This window comes from Tauraco erythrolophus, chromosome 5 (assembly GCF_009769465.1).
Source record: "Tauraco erythrolophus isolate bTauEry1 chromosome 5, bTauEry1.pri, whole genome shotgun sequence".
Lineage (NCBI taxonomy): Eukaryota > Metazoa > Chordata > Aves > Musophagiformes > Musophagidae > Tauraco > Tauraco erythrolophus.
In genome coordinates this window covers 76,712,984-76,728,215 of record NC_141469.1, presented here as the reverse complement: position 1 = coordinate 76,728,215, position 15,232 = coordinate 76,712,984, and the positions used below count along the sequence as shown (strand labels likewise).

At 35.4% G+C, this 15,232-nt stretch overlaps 1 protein-coding gene across 1 annotated transcript in view; it reads right to left on the bottom strand.

The window, feature by feature from the left end:
* RAP1GDS1 (Rap1 GTPase-GDP dissociation stimulator 1) overlaps positions 1–15,232 on the bottom strand; it is a 218,129-nt gene that overhangs the window by 142,656 nt on the left and 60,241 nt on the right. The window contains exon 2 of the mRNA XM_086612508.1: positions 4,076–4,164. Within this exon, the coding sequence (XP_086468634.1) occupies positions 4,076–4,164 (89 nt within the window). The remainder of the gene's footprint in view (positions 1–4,075; positions 4,165–15,232) is intronic.

The following is a 15,232-nucleotide window of genomic DNA, read 5'->3' as shown; positions in this document are numbered from 1 at the left end:
TTGTGTGTTTTTTTTTTTTGTTTGTTTTTTAATATATTTCAGAACATAAAAGGTGGCAAGAGTCTGCCAAATCAGAGTAGTGCTTCAAAGAGATCCGTGCAATTACTCCAGGACCTGGCAGCTATAACCATGCTCCTACAATGGAGTTGGCTTGAAACAGCAAAAACCAGAGAGAATCCAAAGAGCATAGTCAGCTGGTATGATAATTTTAAATGTCTGTGTAATGTTAATTCCCTTTTTAAAAAATGATCAAGCGTATTACTGAACACTTGTGATAGTGTTTTATTATGCTAATATTCTGGAAAGCTAAGCTAAGCCATTCCAAGTGCAAAAACGATTGGACGTTTGCACATCCAAGCTTGTGTCCACAGTAAGTAAAAGCCACTTTTTTTCTTAAAACAGTTTTTAAAGTTACTGAAATGTACTTTGCTTTGTATGTCATCTGTAACCCAACAGATCCAAACAAAAATCTAACCAATAATGCTAATTTATAAAGACTTTTTGAACTTTGTAGAGAAATGGATTTGAGGAGTTTAATTTGCGGTAGATATGGAAGCTAAATAAGTGGCTGAGATTTTTCATATTAGTAAACGTCAGGTAGGGCCAGGATACTGGTACCATCTAGTGGTTACAAATGCCCTAATCCTGTTAGGCATTCTTGAATATGATGGAGAAGCCAGAAGGTAACATTGCCGTTTTTGAGTTGGATTAGGGGGAATATTAGTAATCGTATTAGTCATAGCCCTCCACAATTTAATTGGTTTATGCTTGTGCAACAGTGTGATGCAGGTAACTAAAGTTGATGTCATTTGTCTGTGCATGTGATGTTATAAAGTTATCACTGCTGTGGGGTTACCTGTTAGTTCTGTAGTATTCTGAGATCTTGCACCTCCAATCGTAAAGTGAAAGTGTAGGGTTTTTTTGTTGTTGAGTGGTTTTGTTGTGTGGTTTTTTTTGGTTTATTTATTTTTTTTTTTTTTTAGTATAGGGCATTTGGTTACTTTGTGGATATTCATTTTCAGTTTATTTACAGTGAGTAAAGATCTGTGGATAATCTATTTTAAAATGTATAGATATTTAAATTTTTTTATATATATATGTTTTTAGAGGACTATAGACTTCATAAAAATCATCCAAAAAGAGGATAATTCCTCTATTCTTTCTCGTGGTCAGGCTTTTGGATATGAGGAAGTTGAAAATGACACTCAGAGACATAACACTGCATCCAGCTTTCATTCAAATGCTATTTAGAAGTAACTTTTAATGACTCTCACATCACTGAAGATAAAACAATAAAATAATGTGGTTTTGTTTGTTTTTTAAATAGAAAATGAACAAACACCACCTTTCCCATCTGCCTCCCCCCTCTTGAAAAAAAAAAGATTGTCCTGTTCTGTTTTTTCCTAGAATAACAAAAGTAGATCCTGTAGTAGGATGTTTCTGGAGGATACAGATACAAATATAATGAAGTCTCATGTAGTACCTGCTTCACTACTTTAGCTAAAAGACTAGGAAAAAACCCTGTACCTCTGAAAGAGCTATAGCTGCCTCCTCTGCTTGGATGGAAAGGCAACGTAAAAGCATACGGCAATTCTGCGAAGCAATACTAGAGAGGCTTAGTGTGTAGAGGCTGCAAAGAAACCCACTTAAGCTTTTTTGCAGTAGTACTTTCCTAAATAACAGAGCTATGAGAAAATTGATTCAAAGAATTCATAGAATCATAGAATGGTTTGGGTTGGAAGGGACCTCAAAGATCATCTAGTTCCAACCCCCCTGCCATGGGCAGGGAAACCCTCCACTACACCAGGTTGCCCAAAGCCTCATCCAACCTGGCCTTGAACACTGCCAGGGATGGGGGATCCACAACTTCTCTGGGCAACCTGTTCTACTGCCTCACCACTCTCAGAGTGAAAAATTTCATTCTTATATCTAATCTAAATCTGCCCTCCTTCAGTTTAAATCCATTGCCCCTTGTCCTATCACTACACGCCCTTGTAAAAAGTCCCTCCCCAGCTTTCCTGTAGGCCCCCTTTAGGTACTGGAAAGCTGCTATAAGATCACCCTGGAGCCTTCTCTTCTCCAGGCTGAACAGCCCCAACTCTCTCAGCCTGTCTTCATAGCAGAGGTGCTCCAGCCCTCGGATCATCTTTGTGGCCCTCCTCTGGACTCGTTCCAGTAGCTCTATGCCCTTCTTGTGTTGGGGATATACATACATTCAAGTATGTCTGTGATTTTTTTTAAAATTTAATTTAATTTTATTTTAAATTTCCTTCGAAATATTTTGGGGCCTACTGTTAAGAAGAAATATTGCCAAAACCCAGGAAACTTACCTGGAATATTTGCAAATAAAACAGTGACAAAGATTTATTTTTAAGGTAGCACTGAGAATATGTACTATATTAGAATCACATTCTTTCAATTCAGTTGTTTTTCTGTGATTTTTTCAAAATGACAGACATACTTGAATTCTTATGAAGCCAGTAATGGGAAAACAACTCGTCATTCCTGACATTTTCATCTTTAATTAAAAGGGTGTCATTGTAGGTCAGGATAGTAATGTCTAAATCTTTTCTTCCAAAAGGTATTTGGAATTTAATTGTATGATTGCTGCTAACAAAATAGTTGACAAAAAATAGCAAAAATTGCTAATTTCAAACTGTGTGGATTACTGCTTTGTTTTTACTCTGAAGTCTTTTTATACTGTCTGTATTTTTTAGCTCTAACTCAACTTACTCCTTATTCAAAGAATTAATTATGTTTTTAAAAATTTTCATACTGTTAAATCACTTTTAGAGCTAAAAGGCTGTAAATTTGCTATCAAATCTACATCGCAAAAAGAGATCTTCTTTTAATTATGAGATGACTTTTACAGATTAGCAGTTCTACTTTAAAACCATTCTGAGACATGACAGATTAAAATTCTGTCACGTGGGTTATAACTCTTGCGTTCTGTTATGAGACGTAGATTAGATTTTTACAGTATTGTAATAAACAGCGTGTTCTTTAATGTTTCTGTCATATCTCCTCAAACAAATTGCAGATTAAGGATGTCTTCTATTTGAAAGGCCTCAACAGCTACTGCTCACTGTTCCTTATTACAGACGATTCTGAAGCAGCAACATCAGCTATATATAGTGTTTGTGACAAAGAGGATTCTTGAGCAATGGTAATTGCATGGAGTGAATTATAGTTCATAATTAACCAAAGTAAAAAACGAGAATAATTAATTACTTCTTTTTGGTTTCTCTTTCCCCCTCTAATTATGTTTCCAAGAAATACTTTAGGGGGCAGCAGAGTCATTTAGTCGATCCAGTTTCAACCATTTCCAAGTCATTCAAGCTAGCGCTTCAGTATTTAGCATTTTCGTTAGGAATCGCGTTTCCTGTGAATGCTGTTGCACAAATATAAGGCATTATGTTGTCTAAACGCTGAATAAGCAAAATGACTAGTCTACAAGTAATCAATCATATGTAGAATCTGTGTAGTTGTTTGTAATTATTGTAGCTACACAAATGGAGAACTAAGGCAAGGTGATTAAATGATATACTGAAGAGGTGTTTGGGAATGTGAGAATTTCAATCTGAAGTAAGCTCCTGATTTCTGGACTTGGGTGACTTCAAGTAGTATTTTGCTACCTGTATGCTTTATTCTTTAGGAAGAAGAGACAAAAGGTTGAGAGAACTCAGAATGTACAACTGAAGTTTCTATTCAAAATTTGTATTTCCTTACATAATTTATTCCAAAATAATTTTTGAATTCTAGATGCAACTGATGGTGTTAAAAGACAGCTTTTCATGAAAATTTAAAAGTTTTTTGTGTTTTAAGGGATGTTGACCCTTTCATCGTTGTTAAAAATCTAACTGGAGTATTTAATTCCATATTCTGGTGTGAGTGCCTGAGAATTTCAGGACTCTGCATCCATACAGAACTCTCAACCAAATTCCTTTGAAAATACCAACTATTACAGTTGTTATTGAAGAAATATTGCCAGATATTGATACAATGGATCGTAAAGAAACTGTGTAAGAAGAGCAGGAAACTTCTGTCAGATCTAGGGTCCTAGAGACTAAGATACCTTGATCTTTCACCATGATAGCTTTCATTTAATTTATTTTCAAGACTGGTGGTATTTAAAGAAGGTTGGCTACTTCTGAGGTCGTTATCCTACGTAAAAGAATAAAAAAAGTCATAAAGTTCTTTAAGGACTTTAATTTGCCTACTATATTTATATCTTGAATTTGTTGTGAAAAATAAGACTTTTGAGGACAAAGAGGAGCTTTGTTTCTGTCTGTTAAGGGAAATAATGAACACCTTCATGGGAGAAGACAGATGTCTTTCAAGACTGTAATTATTAGTTTCTATATAATTAACTGACCCATAACCAGAGCAAACTATTTGTGTGGCTCAGTACTTTCCTAAGTCAAATCGTTGCTGTAGATTATCTTAGCAGACATTTCCCTATCTCTAACTACTATTCTTTCTTATGAATAGGTTATAGAAATGTTGTAGTACGGTCCTGTTTGATTTGTTTGTTTCGTGTCTAGTTCCTCTCGGTTTCTGTTCGCAGGTATTTTTTTTTCTTCTTTTTTTTTTCTTCTTTTTTTTTTTTTTGGTCATCAGATTCATTACCCTGCTTCAGTTGAGTTTTGGAGTTGGATGCAGCATGGAAATACTAGTCACAGTTTAAGATCATACTTTTAAAGTAGCCAAAATAACAGTTAGAGGGGAAAAACACTTAAGTGATTCATTGGAGGCTATTCATGCATATGTTGAACCTTTTGTTCTGTATCTACGTGTTGGTTTTAATAAAATGTTTTCTTTTTCTTGATATGTTCCTGCTTCTGCTATGGGTAGAGGTAATCATACCTGAGTCTTGTTATCTTCTTGTTTCTCTTAGAATTGGACAGTTTTTCATTAGTTCTAAGGACTTGTTTGAAAGGTTATACTTCATAGCAGAAAATCTGCTGCAGATGCATATTTCTCTTAATACTTGTTACAGGCTCAATGGGATCAGTTAATGCTTTGTGTGTGGATATATATGAGCAATAATAGCCATCAAGTGTATCAGAGACACACACCAACAACATAAAACTCAACTATTATGATCCTCAGGAGAGAAAGAGCTTTCAAATACTCTGAAAACAATTCTGTCTTCTGGGATTTTTGACAGTGCTTTCTTGTTAGAAAAACATACCTGATTGTCTATTTTTGTTTGTTTAATATAAATTTGCTTAAATAAAAGCAGTGCATAAGCTTTAATAATTTAACGAGTTTTCACAGTTAAAATACAATAGCACAACAAGGAACAACATGAAAAACAGATACAATATATACGTCCTTAAGTGGTTTAGAAACTATTTTGAGTGCTCTTGCAACAGCTGTTTTGGCCTTATCTTTTCCCTAGAGAAGTAACAGAGTATGTATAGTAATCATTGGGTTGAATCTTTATTTTTGTTTTACACAACCACTATATTTAGGTCAGAGGTCCCTCATTGTGCCTTCAAAGCCCATTCCATTTGTCTAAGGTTCCTCAAGTTGCTGCTTTTTTCTTCCAAGGGATACATATTTTGGATAAGCAACGAATTCCCAAAGCACATTCACTGTCAAACAAATGTAGTCCTCAGTCCAGCAAAGCACTTAACTATATATTTAACTATTAGCATGTAACTGTTGTGTTTGACTGTGGTAGGACTGCTTACATGTTTTAAGCTATGGACGTACTGAAGTGCTTCAGTGGATTGGTGCCCACATGTAATGCTAAGGAAGAGCAACAAATTTGCATCATGTTATTGATCTAGGTCTTCTGATGCACTCAGATCTGCCAAGTCTTCCATTAAAAACAAAATTAAAATCCTATTTTATAATGCGAATATTTTAGCTATTTAAACATACGGACTCTATAAATGTCACCGAGTTAGTTTGAAAAAAGAGCTGTTCATTTTCACTTGCTCTTATAGTGAGTAGTACGGTGCTTTGATAAATTGGCAGTTGCTTTAAAAATGCATAAGGACTGGTGTATCAGGCTGAGACCTGGGGAGCTCTGAAGATTTAGGTCTGCTTGCCCATAAAACGTGGTTTAGAGGAAGAGCTGGAGGACGTGAATATTTCTGTGACATGAAGTGAGAAAATAGAGTGTTTGAACAGAGCAGCAGTATCAAGAGGTCTGCACTGAGAAGAACTCCCATAGTTTGAGTGTTAAAACCCTCAATGGTATAATTGTGTTAGGGACTTTGTGATATATTGTGCTGGGAAAGATGATAAATATGCAAATTATACTGTTTTTGAAAGGCGTTTTATTAAAAAAATATTTTAAAAACAAACCATTGACAATTGTTATGCTAGAATCATAGAATGGTTAGGGTTGGAAGGGACCTCAAAGATCATCTAGGTCCAACCCCCCTGCCACAGGTAGGGACAGCCTCCACTACACCAGGTTGCTCAAAGCCTCTTCCAACCCCGCCTAGAGGTTAGTGAGGTGGCTATAAAGGCTACATAAGCACTGTATGTATGTAATACATCTGCATATGTCTTCAGTCAATTGCATCTCAGGTCTTACTCAAGCTGTTTCATCAATGCATGTAAAGTTTCAGGTAGTATTTCAGAATATGAAGAATATGTGCTTTTAAAGCAGCATGTGTATTCAGCCTAAATCTGCTTTAAAGAGTTGGATATTCAAACTAAAGGGTACTGCTGGAGTCTGACACTGATATATTAGCTAATGTTGGTAACGTGCTGGGAACTACCTGTGTGCTGTAACACTGGCAGGCAGTCCATTAGTGCCTGAATTAATGCACTCAGGGACTTTTAATTCTTCACAGAATCTATTTCCATATTTAATTACGGGAAAGTCAAAGAAAAAAGTTAAAAAGCACCTTCTTCATCCATTTCGTTGTCAACGGGAGTGGCGATTAGTAATTCTTCTTCAAGTTATATTGCAGTGTTCACTTAAAATAATGCAGCTCCTTGCTGAGTTTGCTCCAATTAAGCCATATTTTATTTGCTAATGACTTACCAAGTTGACAATGACCTTGAAGTTGGTATTGTCAACACTTCTTGGCATAAAGAGCTAGATGATTTAGAGTTATTAAGAGTGCATCAATTTATTCTTCAGTCTTTGTCAGTATTTTTAAAAAGCTTTTTAATTCCATTACAGATAGGATACTTTACCTGAATAATACACAGGTTAGTAAGTTAAGTGACAGTCCATTTATAGTGTTTTTACAGCAGATTTTAAAGATGTATATATAAGACAATACTTTTACTGATTTTTGAGTTCGAAAAAGTGTACTAAACTGGATCATTTTTGCAATTGAGTAGCTTTAATCACTACAATTGCACTTTATTACTGTCACATTTCTGTTGGCCATAAGTCACTTATATAAATACATTTATAAATATTTAGATATTGAATTTCACTGTTTCAGAAGATAGAGTTTATCATGGTTTAATTTATTTCACAGCATGTTAAAAAAAGTGCTAGTATATTTGAACAGAATAAGATGTTAATTCTTTATGAATGCTTCTTGGTAATTTAAAATGAAGATCAATAAAAATATTATTATTAAATATGTAATAAAATTACACCTATAGTTTAGAAATGTTTAGAGCCTCGTTGTTACAGTTCAGTAATAACATGAAACACCCATGCCCTTAGATGTCATTTACAGTGGGCTAGTTTGAACATTTTAGGCAAGCCACAATATTTAGCACAAATGAGTGCAGTAATGAAATCTGTTTCGTTACTAAAAATAGTCCTGAACTTCTCAATTTGTTGTTTTAATCATATTTCTCCTTTTGGAAGCTGATGTTGTATGTTATCTTAATCCAGACGCATAGATAATCACACTGTCAATTCATGCACATTATTTGCCGGGAACTATTATTAGTTCCTGTTTCCTCACATTTTTATATAAGATCGTAACCATCTTCAAGGTGGGCAAAAAAGAACTTCAGTGAGTTTAGAAAGAAGTAGACATCACTACTTTAAAAAATATTCTATTTTAAATTTCGTGTTCTGATTTGATGCATTTAAATTGTATTATGTTTCACTTGCTAAGACTGTTGTTCCTTATGCTGAAAATACTACTTGCTACATGCTGTTTAAAAAAAAATAAAAAAGAAATCTAACTACCATCTTCCTCAAGCAGATCTTTTAGGAATATACTCCTTTTGTTTTGCCTTCAAGAATTGAGTTACTATGCCATAAAAATTGACTTTAATGGACTCATCATTATGTGCATATACCGTAACTGAGAAACCGTATGATCTAATTACTGTAACCCATTTTTTTCTTAGCTCTAGATCTGTGTTCTCAGCTTCTGCATCATGCCTAATAAAATATTATACAGGCTTTGGGCTGTTCAGTCTAGAGATTGTGAGGTGCCTAAGATCTTTTGAATATTGAAATGTTGAATAATAGCGCATAGATATAGATATAGCTTCCTAGGGAGTAGCAAGCACAGATTTCAGTTCAAGGTACTCAATCATGTACATAAATTTAAGTATTCACATTATTATCTCTTTGTCTTTAAAGTGCCTTTAAAAATCACTTTTCAATTTTACAGTAAATAGAGTAAATTGTGCTGAGCATTCTTGCGTAGATGTTAGAATATGGCTAGAAATGCCTGTGATCTAATTGGATGATGTATTTCTGTAGGGATTTTTTTTTTCATATTGTTTTTATTTGGAAACATGTGCTTATCTGAATTGGCAAGAGATTGGAATAAATAATTTTCCTTAAGACTACATAGTGTGGCTAGTGTTTTCAAGACAAGTACCACTTCCAGTGTTTTGTTCAGGATTTCAGTTTTTTGTTGGAAAATGTTTGCTCTTTGGTGCAGTCACCTGTGGTATTTGATGTTGCTTGTGATTTTGAAATGCTTTTTCAGTTATATTAAGCTCAATACTCTGTAAGTAGGGTGCATCTACAAAAAAGCAGCATCTTCATAAAATGATGTCACTGTATTTCACTTTTTTATTTGTTTGTTTTTGTTTTTAATTTGGATTTGCTAAACGTAGAAGATGTTATACCTTGTGGAAATACATACTTTTTATTATCACAGAAACTAATATCATGGTATTAAAAATGTATAATGCATTTAATATATATTTCTAAATGTATTACTCTTGCTCTGTTTAAAATTCATTTACTTGTCAAGTGTTGACCCCAGAAAAGAGAAGCAAAAATGTACAGATTAAGTCATCTCATAGTAAGATGACAATCTGCACGTTTTATTCTCCTTAACAGGGCTTTATATTTTTACAGTTGATTGTTAGTAATGTAATCTCATTCCTCTACAAACTCAAGCTGACTTTTCTTTTTTAGAGCTGATGTCCCTCTGGGTGGGACTCAGTTTGGAGTTCATATCACATTTTTAGATGCCAGTCTAACTGATGTAAGGCTGCTAATATGCTCAATGTTTTCCCAGATCATACCGGATATGTTGGAGATCAGGGCCAGGATATATGGGAAATCAGGGCCATCCAACTCTTGAAGATCCCCACTACTGTGGGTAGAATGTACAAGACTTTTTCTGCCATGAGACGGTTCTATTCCATTGATAATAACATCATGCTATTCCTTTATTAGTATCATAATAAAATGTAGATAGTTCCAGAAAATTACCATATAAAAAAAATCCAGTATGTTTATCCTTATTACAGACTTCGAGATAAATTAGCTTTCTACAGGATCTAATCTGCCACAACTTTAACTAATTTTAAGAAGTCCATTCTGTACATATCTGGACAATAATATTTTTCTTTTTCTATCATGCATTAAACCAGTAGTAAATAGTGCCTTACAGAGCCACTTGATGGTGCTGTCACCCTTTTAGCCTGAAAATTTCAGTTTAGCTCTCATGCTTCCTTTATGATAATGATCGTCTTAAGCTGCTTTAAATGGAGAAGGAGGAGGAATTGTACAAGCAAGGAAAATATTTTTGTTTTCTTTTTTTGGTTTTCTTTTCTCTTTTTTGGCCAGGAAAAAATAGCATGTTACAAAAGATACCTGTAAGCCTGTGAATTTTTGTCGTGAGAACATATACCCTAGATATAGAGATAGTACACTTGTGTAAAAAAGGGAATGTCATCTGAGGAAGACACTAACGGATGTTTTCGGGATTCTGAAGTTATTTCTGCATAATGAAGGAAAAATATGACTGAGTTGTTTTTCTGAGATGGGACAGACTTCGATGCTAAAATTATTGAATTACAAAAACAAGCATGCTTATCCTGCATGCACGTTCTGTTAATGGTAGCAAAGTATTTGTTTCCAAAATACTAGAAAGATGATGCTCTTTGAGCAGAAGCTGCGTATGGATAGCCAGTCTTTGTGTCTCTGAGAATATTCTGGCTGTGGTCAATGTGTCAGAGTATTTAGAAATCACATAGAAACTGCTGTGAATTATGTTGATGCGTTCAGAATTAGTAAGTGAAATTTTAGATATCTAATGTATTTTCCAAACTGGTTGTTTTCTGATCTCTAAAGACACATTCAGTCTACAGGCCATGTTAATTCAGTTTTTGTGTGGTGTGTATTTAGCATAGTTTTGATTCTTTAAGCAAGCAATAATTCAATTGGGAGAGTAATTTTGGGTAGGTGAGATAACATTATGTCTGAGAGACCTTTTTTTCATTGATATTACTCTGTACCACACTAGTAAAAGTGGCTTTTGCTGGGCAACATGCATATGCTGGTTTTTTCTTCATCAGGAGCCTCTGATTTTCACTTATTTTAACTTTTTTTTTTTTTTTGAGTTGAGGGTTTGCACAGAAGTTCCTAGATTAAAGTACTCTACCTATTCATTTTCTTACTGTCTCCTATAAGCTCTGCTAGAAATTCCAATGGTTTACTGTTTGTGATTTTTGTATGATTTTAACTAATGCAGGGTGACTTTTAATAGTCTAGACTGAATTTCACAGATAAGCATAGAGTTCAACATGGAGCTGAAAAGTTAGTAATGAAGTGAAAGCAAGTATTTGTACAGACCTTTGTATGAGTCAAGGTAGACGTGTTCTGTCCAGCTTAGTACATTTTCTTCAGCTATTTACAACTCATAACTACTACATAAATGTGTTCTTGTTGGAAACTGGCAATTTAGGCTCCAACTCGAGGAGAGGGGGAAGTATGACACAAGCACATAGTAGGACAAAATGAGACTATGCGAACATAAAATTTGAATTTTTTTATATACCTCATATTAAATGGAACGGTTGCTTCTGGTCTAACTTCTATAAAATATGTTGAATAGAACATAACTAGGTGTGTGTTTGTTAGCTTTAAAGATGAATGTGTGTGTAGAAAGTGTAATTGGACAGATGAGTTGTCCTTTGAGTAGGGTTGTAGTGCTGAGGTCTGTAACTGCACGATGTAGGCAATGATAACCTGAATTTTGTTACATTTGCCATTTTTATGCATTCTGGTCTATATAGTTTGAAGGTAAATTGTTAATCACTATTTTCTTTTCTAAGCCAATCATCACTGCATCTCTGGGAGAGATATTTTCGTGGAGAAAGCCAACCGTATTCTGGGCTGCATCAAAAGAAGCGTGGCCAGCAGATCGAGGGAGGTGATTCTGCCCCTCTACTCTGCTCTCATGAGACCCCACCTGGAATACTGCGTTCAGCTCTGGAATCCTCAGCACAAGAAGGACATGGAGCTACTGGAGCAGGTCCAGAGGAGGGCCACGAAGATGATCCGAGGGCTGGAACACCTCTGCTATGAAGCCAGGCTGAGAGAGTTGGGGCTGTTCAGCCTGGGGAAGAGAAGGCTCCCGGGTGATCTTATAGCAGCCTTCCAGTACTTAAAGGGGGCCTACAGGAAAGCTGGAGAGGGACTTTTTCCAAGGGCGTGTAGTGATAGGACAAGGGGCAATGGATTTAAAATGTAAGAGGGGAGATTTAGATTAGATATCAGGAAGAAATTTTTCACTCAGAAGGTGGTGAGGTACTGGAACAGGTTGCCCAGAGAAGTTGTGGCTGCCCCATCCCTGGAAGTGTTCAAGGCCAGGCTGGATACCACCTGGTGTAGTGGAGGGTTTCCCTGCCTGTGGCAGGGGGGTTGGAACTAGATGATCTTTGAGGTCCCTTCCAACTCTAACCATTCTATGATTCTATATCTGTGCTCTGCTTGATGTGTTGTGTGTGACTGAAGAAGCAGCTCTGTATAAGAATTAAAATGAAAACTCTGACTTGAATAAGTGAGAAAACTTTTTTTTTTTTTTTAAATTGTTTTTACAGTGAAATACGCTGTCTGGAATCACTAGCTGCCTACCTGCCAGACTGCACTGGATTTGTGAATCCTCAAAGCTCTCTTAGCTGATAACTGAAGTTATCGTTCTCTGTAGTTTCAGCATTATCCATCACAATGTTGTTAGTGAAACAAACTGATGTTATTAGGGAATTGTTAGTTTCACAACTGCTATTTGTGGAGAACAGTGAGACTGAGGGGATTGAGGATAAAGATTGTGTGAGTGAGGAAATGAGGTGAAAACCTGTTTGGAGGCCTTTGCAATGTAATAAAATTAAACCACTGTGTTTAATCTTATTAAATTATGGTATAACTAGCAAAAAAAACCCTTACACATAAGATTCGCTACAAGCATGTTAGTAATATTTATACTTTATTTTTGGCTGGTAGCTATTATATATTTTAGCTATGCTTTGTAGATAGGGAAAAAATGAGGCCAAGAAATTGGAAAATTCATTTAATTAAATTTTTTTTTTTTCCTTCCTTTAGAGTGTTACTTATTCTGCCCTGAATTATAAAGGAATACATTTTAGTAATTTAACTGGAAAAAGCTGTGAGTTTAAACCTCAAGAAAGGCTAGGACCTGGGAAATATGGCATAACTCGGTAAATAACAATATGCCAGGATATTTTTTTAAAAATCTGTTTATTCAAAAATTATGTTTATTCTTTAGAATTAGTTTGTTATATTTTTTTTTTTATCTGCATTGTGCTAATATATTTTGATTGTCGTGTATTTTTAGCCTTTCTGTTTGCAGTGGTCAGGCTCATTTGCTGTTCCTGAGCTCTTACACTTCATGAAGACTTTTCTTTCACATATGCAGACACTTCTGCTTGTTTCACTGGAGACATATCCTTACAGTTATTAATTTTGCTGTGGTTTCAGAGCAGTGAGCACATTTTTAAAGGTTTATTTTACTGAAAGTCAATTTACTTTATACTTGATGGCTTGTAAAAAATATGATCGACTTTCAGTAACATGGTTGAGCTTTTGACTCCTCCAGGCTGGTCTTCTGCCACACTTGATAGCCTTTTTGCATATTAGAATGTACTTTGAGGAGAGTGCTCTTGAATATCAATCAGCTCAGCTCTCCTGAGCCCCTTGGCCATTCAAAGCTGTACCCTATGGGATACAGGCAAGCAGATCTCTGAGCAAGTCAAAGCTAGGAGAGGTGCTCTGTCAGGCCTGTTACTGATGAAAAAGGGCAAATTCTTTGGGGATGTGAAGGTCAAAGTGATGGTGGATCTTAAATTGATCCTGAGAGAAGTGTGCAAGGCGAATAGTAAAATTAATCCTTATTTAACTAATCCTTAATTTAGCCCCTTCTCTTGACTTCTAAGTGGTTCATCGTCAAAAAGGATATAGGGAAGTATTTTTCCTGGTTGAGCTTATAGCCTTGTGTTAAGAGGAAGGCAGCTCATTTGTGTCTAACTTCCTGTAGAGGGGCTCATTAAGATACTGTAGACTATATATTTCTGCTACTGTACAAGTGCTCATTAAGGTACTAGAAAATGAGAGTATGACTATTACTCCCTCCTCTGTGTCTTATGAGTGTAAATGTGACCATTACTTCCTCAGTGTCTTACGAGTATAAATGACTGGCTCTAATTTCTTTGGAAAATAACAACAAAAAAGATTTCAGGTTTCAGATCGTGCATCCTATTCTCAAACTTAAATAGGGAGTTAGTATGAAAAGTTTGGGAAAGACAAGATTTTAGAATCTCTTTCAGTGACTCTGCTGACTGGCTTAAGAACCAGTACGATCAATATGCTGCATGATGTCAGCTGTGTTTGTAGGCAAGTAACAATCTGTGTTTGTTATAAAAGGTACTTAACCATGTAACTCTGACCTGTGACTTCCAAACCTATGACTGCAGAGCGTTGCCTGTTTGCATCGTTGGGATTCTGATCTTAAATGCCTAAATTGCCTATTCCTGGTATAGGCTCTTAAGCCTTGTAGGTTCCTTTGGTTTATGTAGTGTCAGTTAAATGTTGATATTTGTGCCTGAACAGATGGGTTTCTACGTATGTTTCAGAGGCCTAGATCTATGGAACTTTTGAATAAAGTTAAAGATAGAGATTACTTATGTCTCTGTACTTAAGTAATCAACTGATTAGGGCCTAAGTTTTCAGACTATAGCTGTAAATTCCTTACAAGTTGGAGAGAGGAATTTTAAAAATAAACTTCAGCATGCATTGTCTGTAGTAGGCTTCTTGGTCTTAATTTGCTGTGCAAGCATCTGTCATGGTTCAAATCCTTTCCAGTGTCTTGACCAGACTTATTGGAATCTCATTTGAAGTGGTCATAAAAACTATTTGTCTGTTTAAAGTGATGTCCTTTGAAGTCTTTTTCCTTAAATTAATCATAAAGGGGCTCTCTAAAGAGTTGCTGCTACCAAGAGTTTTCAAAATTTGTGATATAGATAGGTCTAGTTCGGCTAATTTCAGTGTTAAGTCTCATAATTAGAGCATCATAACTCACTTGAAGCTTTGTTTTACATGTGTTAGGGTAACATACCTCAAAAATTTTATGTTGTCTTTTCTGTATGCTTTTTTTTTTCCCATTGGATGGTTATTAGAGTCATCCTGTGCTAATAACGACATACTTTTGCTATTATTGAAACATGATTTGTTCTTCTTTGGGTTTACAACATAATTGTACAATATTGCGGGAGCCCTCCGTTAGTGAGTAATGTAGGCTTTCATTAGTTATTGCAAACAGCAGCTGCTTGTAATAGGAGAATAGGCTTTCACTAAATGTATTTAGATAAGCATTTAAAAATGAAGACTCATAAATCTTTGCTTTAACTTTCTAAAGGCAAACTGCACTGCATTATGAAAACATCAACAACAAAAAAGAAGGCAAGAAAAAATATGACCTCTTCATCCTGCGCTATCATGAAGTAATAGAATTACAGGAAGAAAAGGAGGTAATGGCACTTCAGCTTTTTCCTACCATTGGAGAACTAATTTATACCTGGA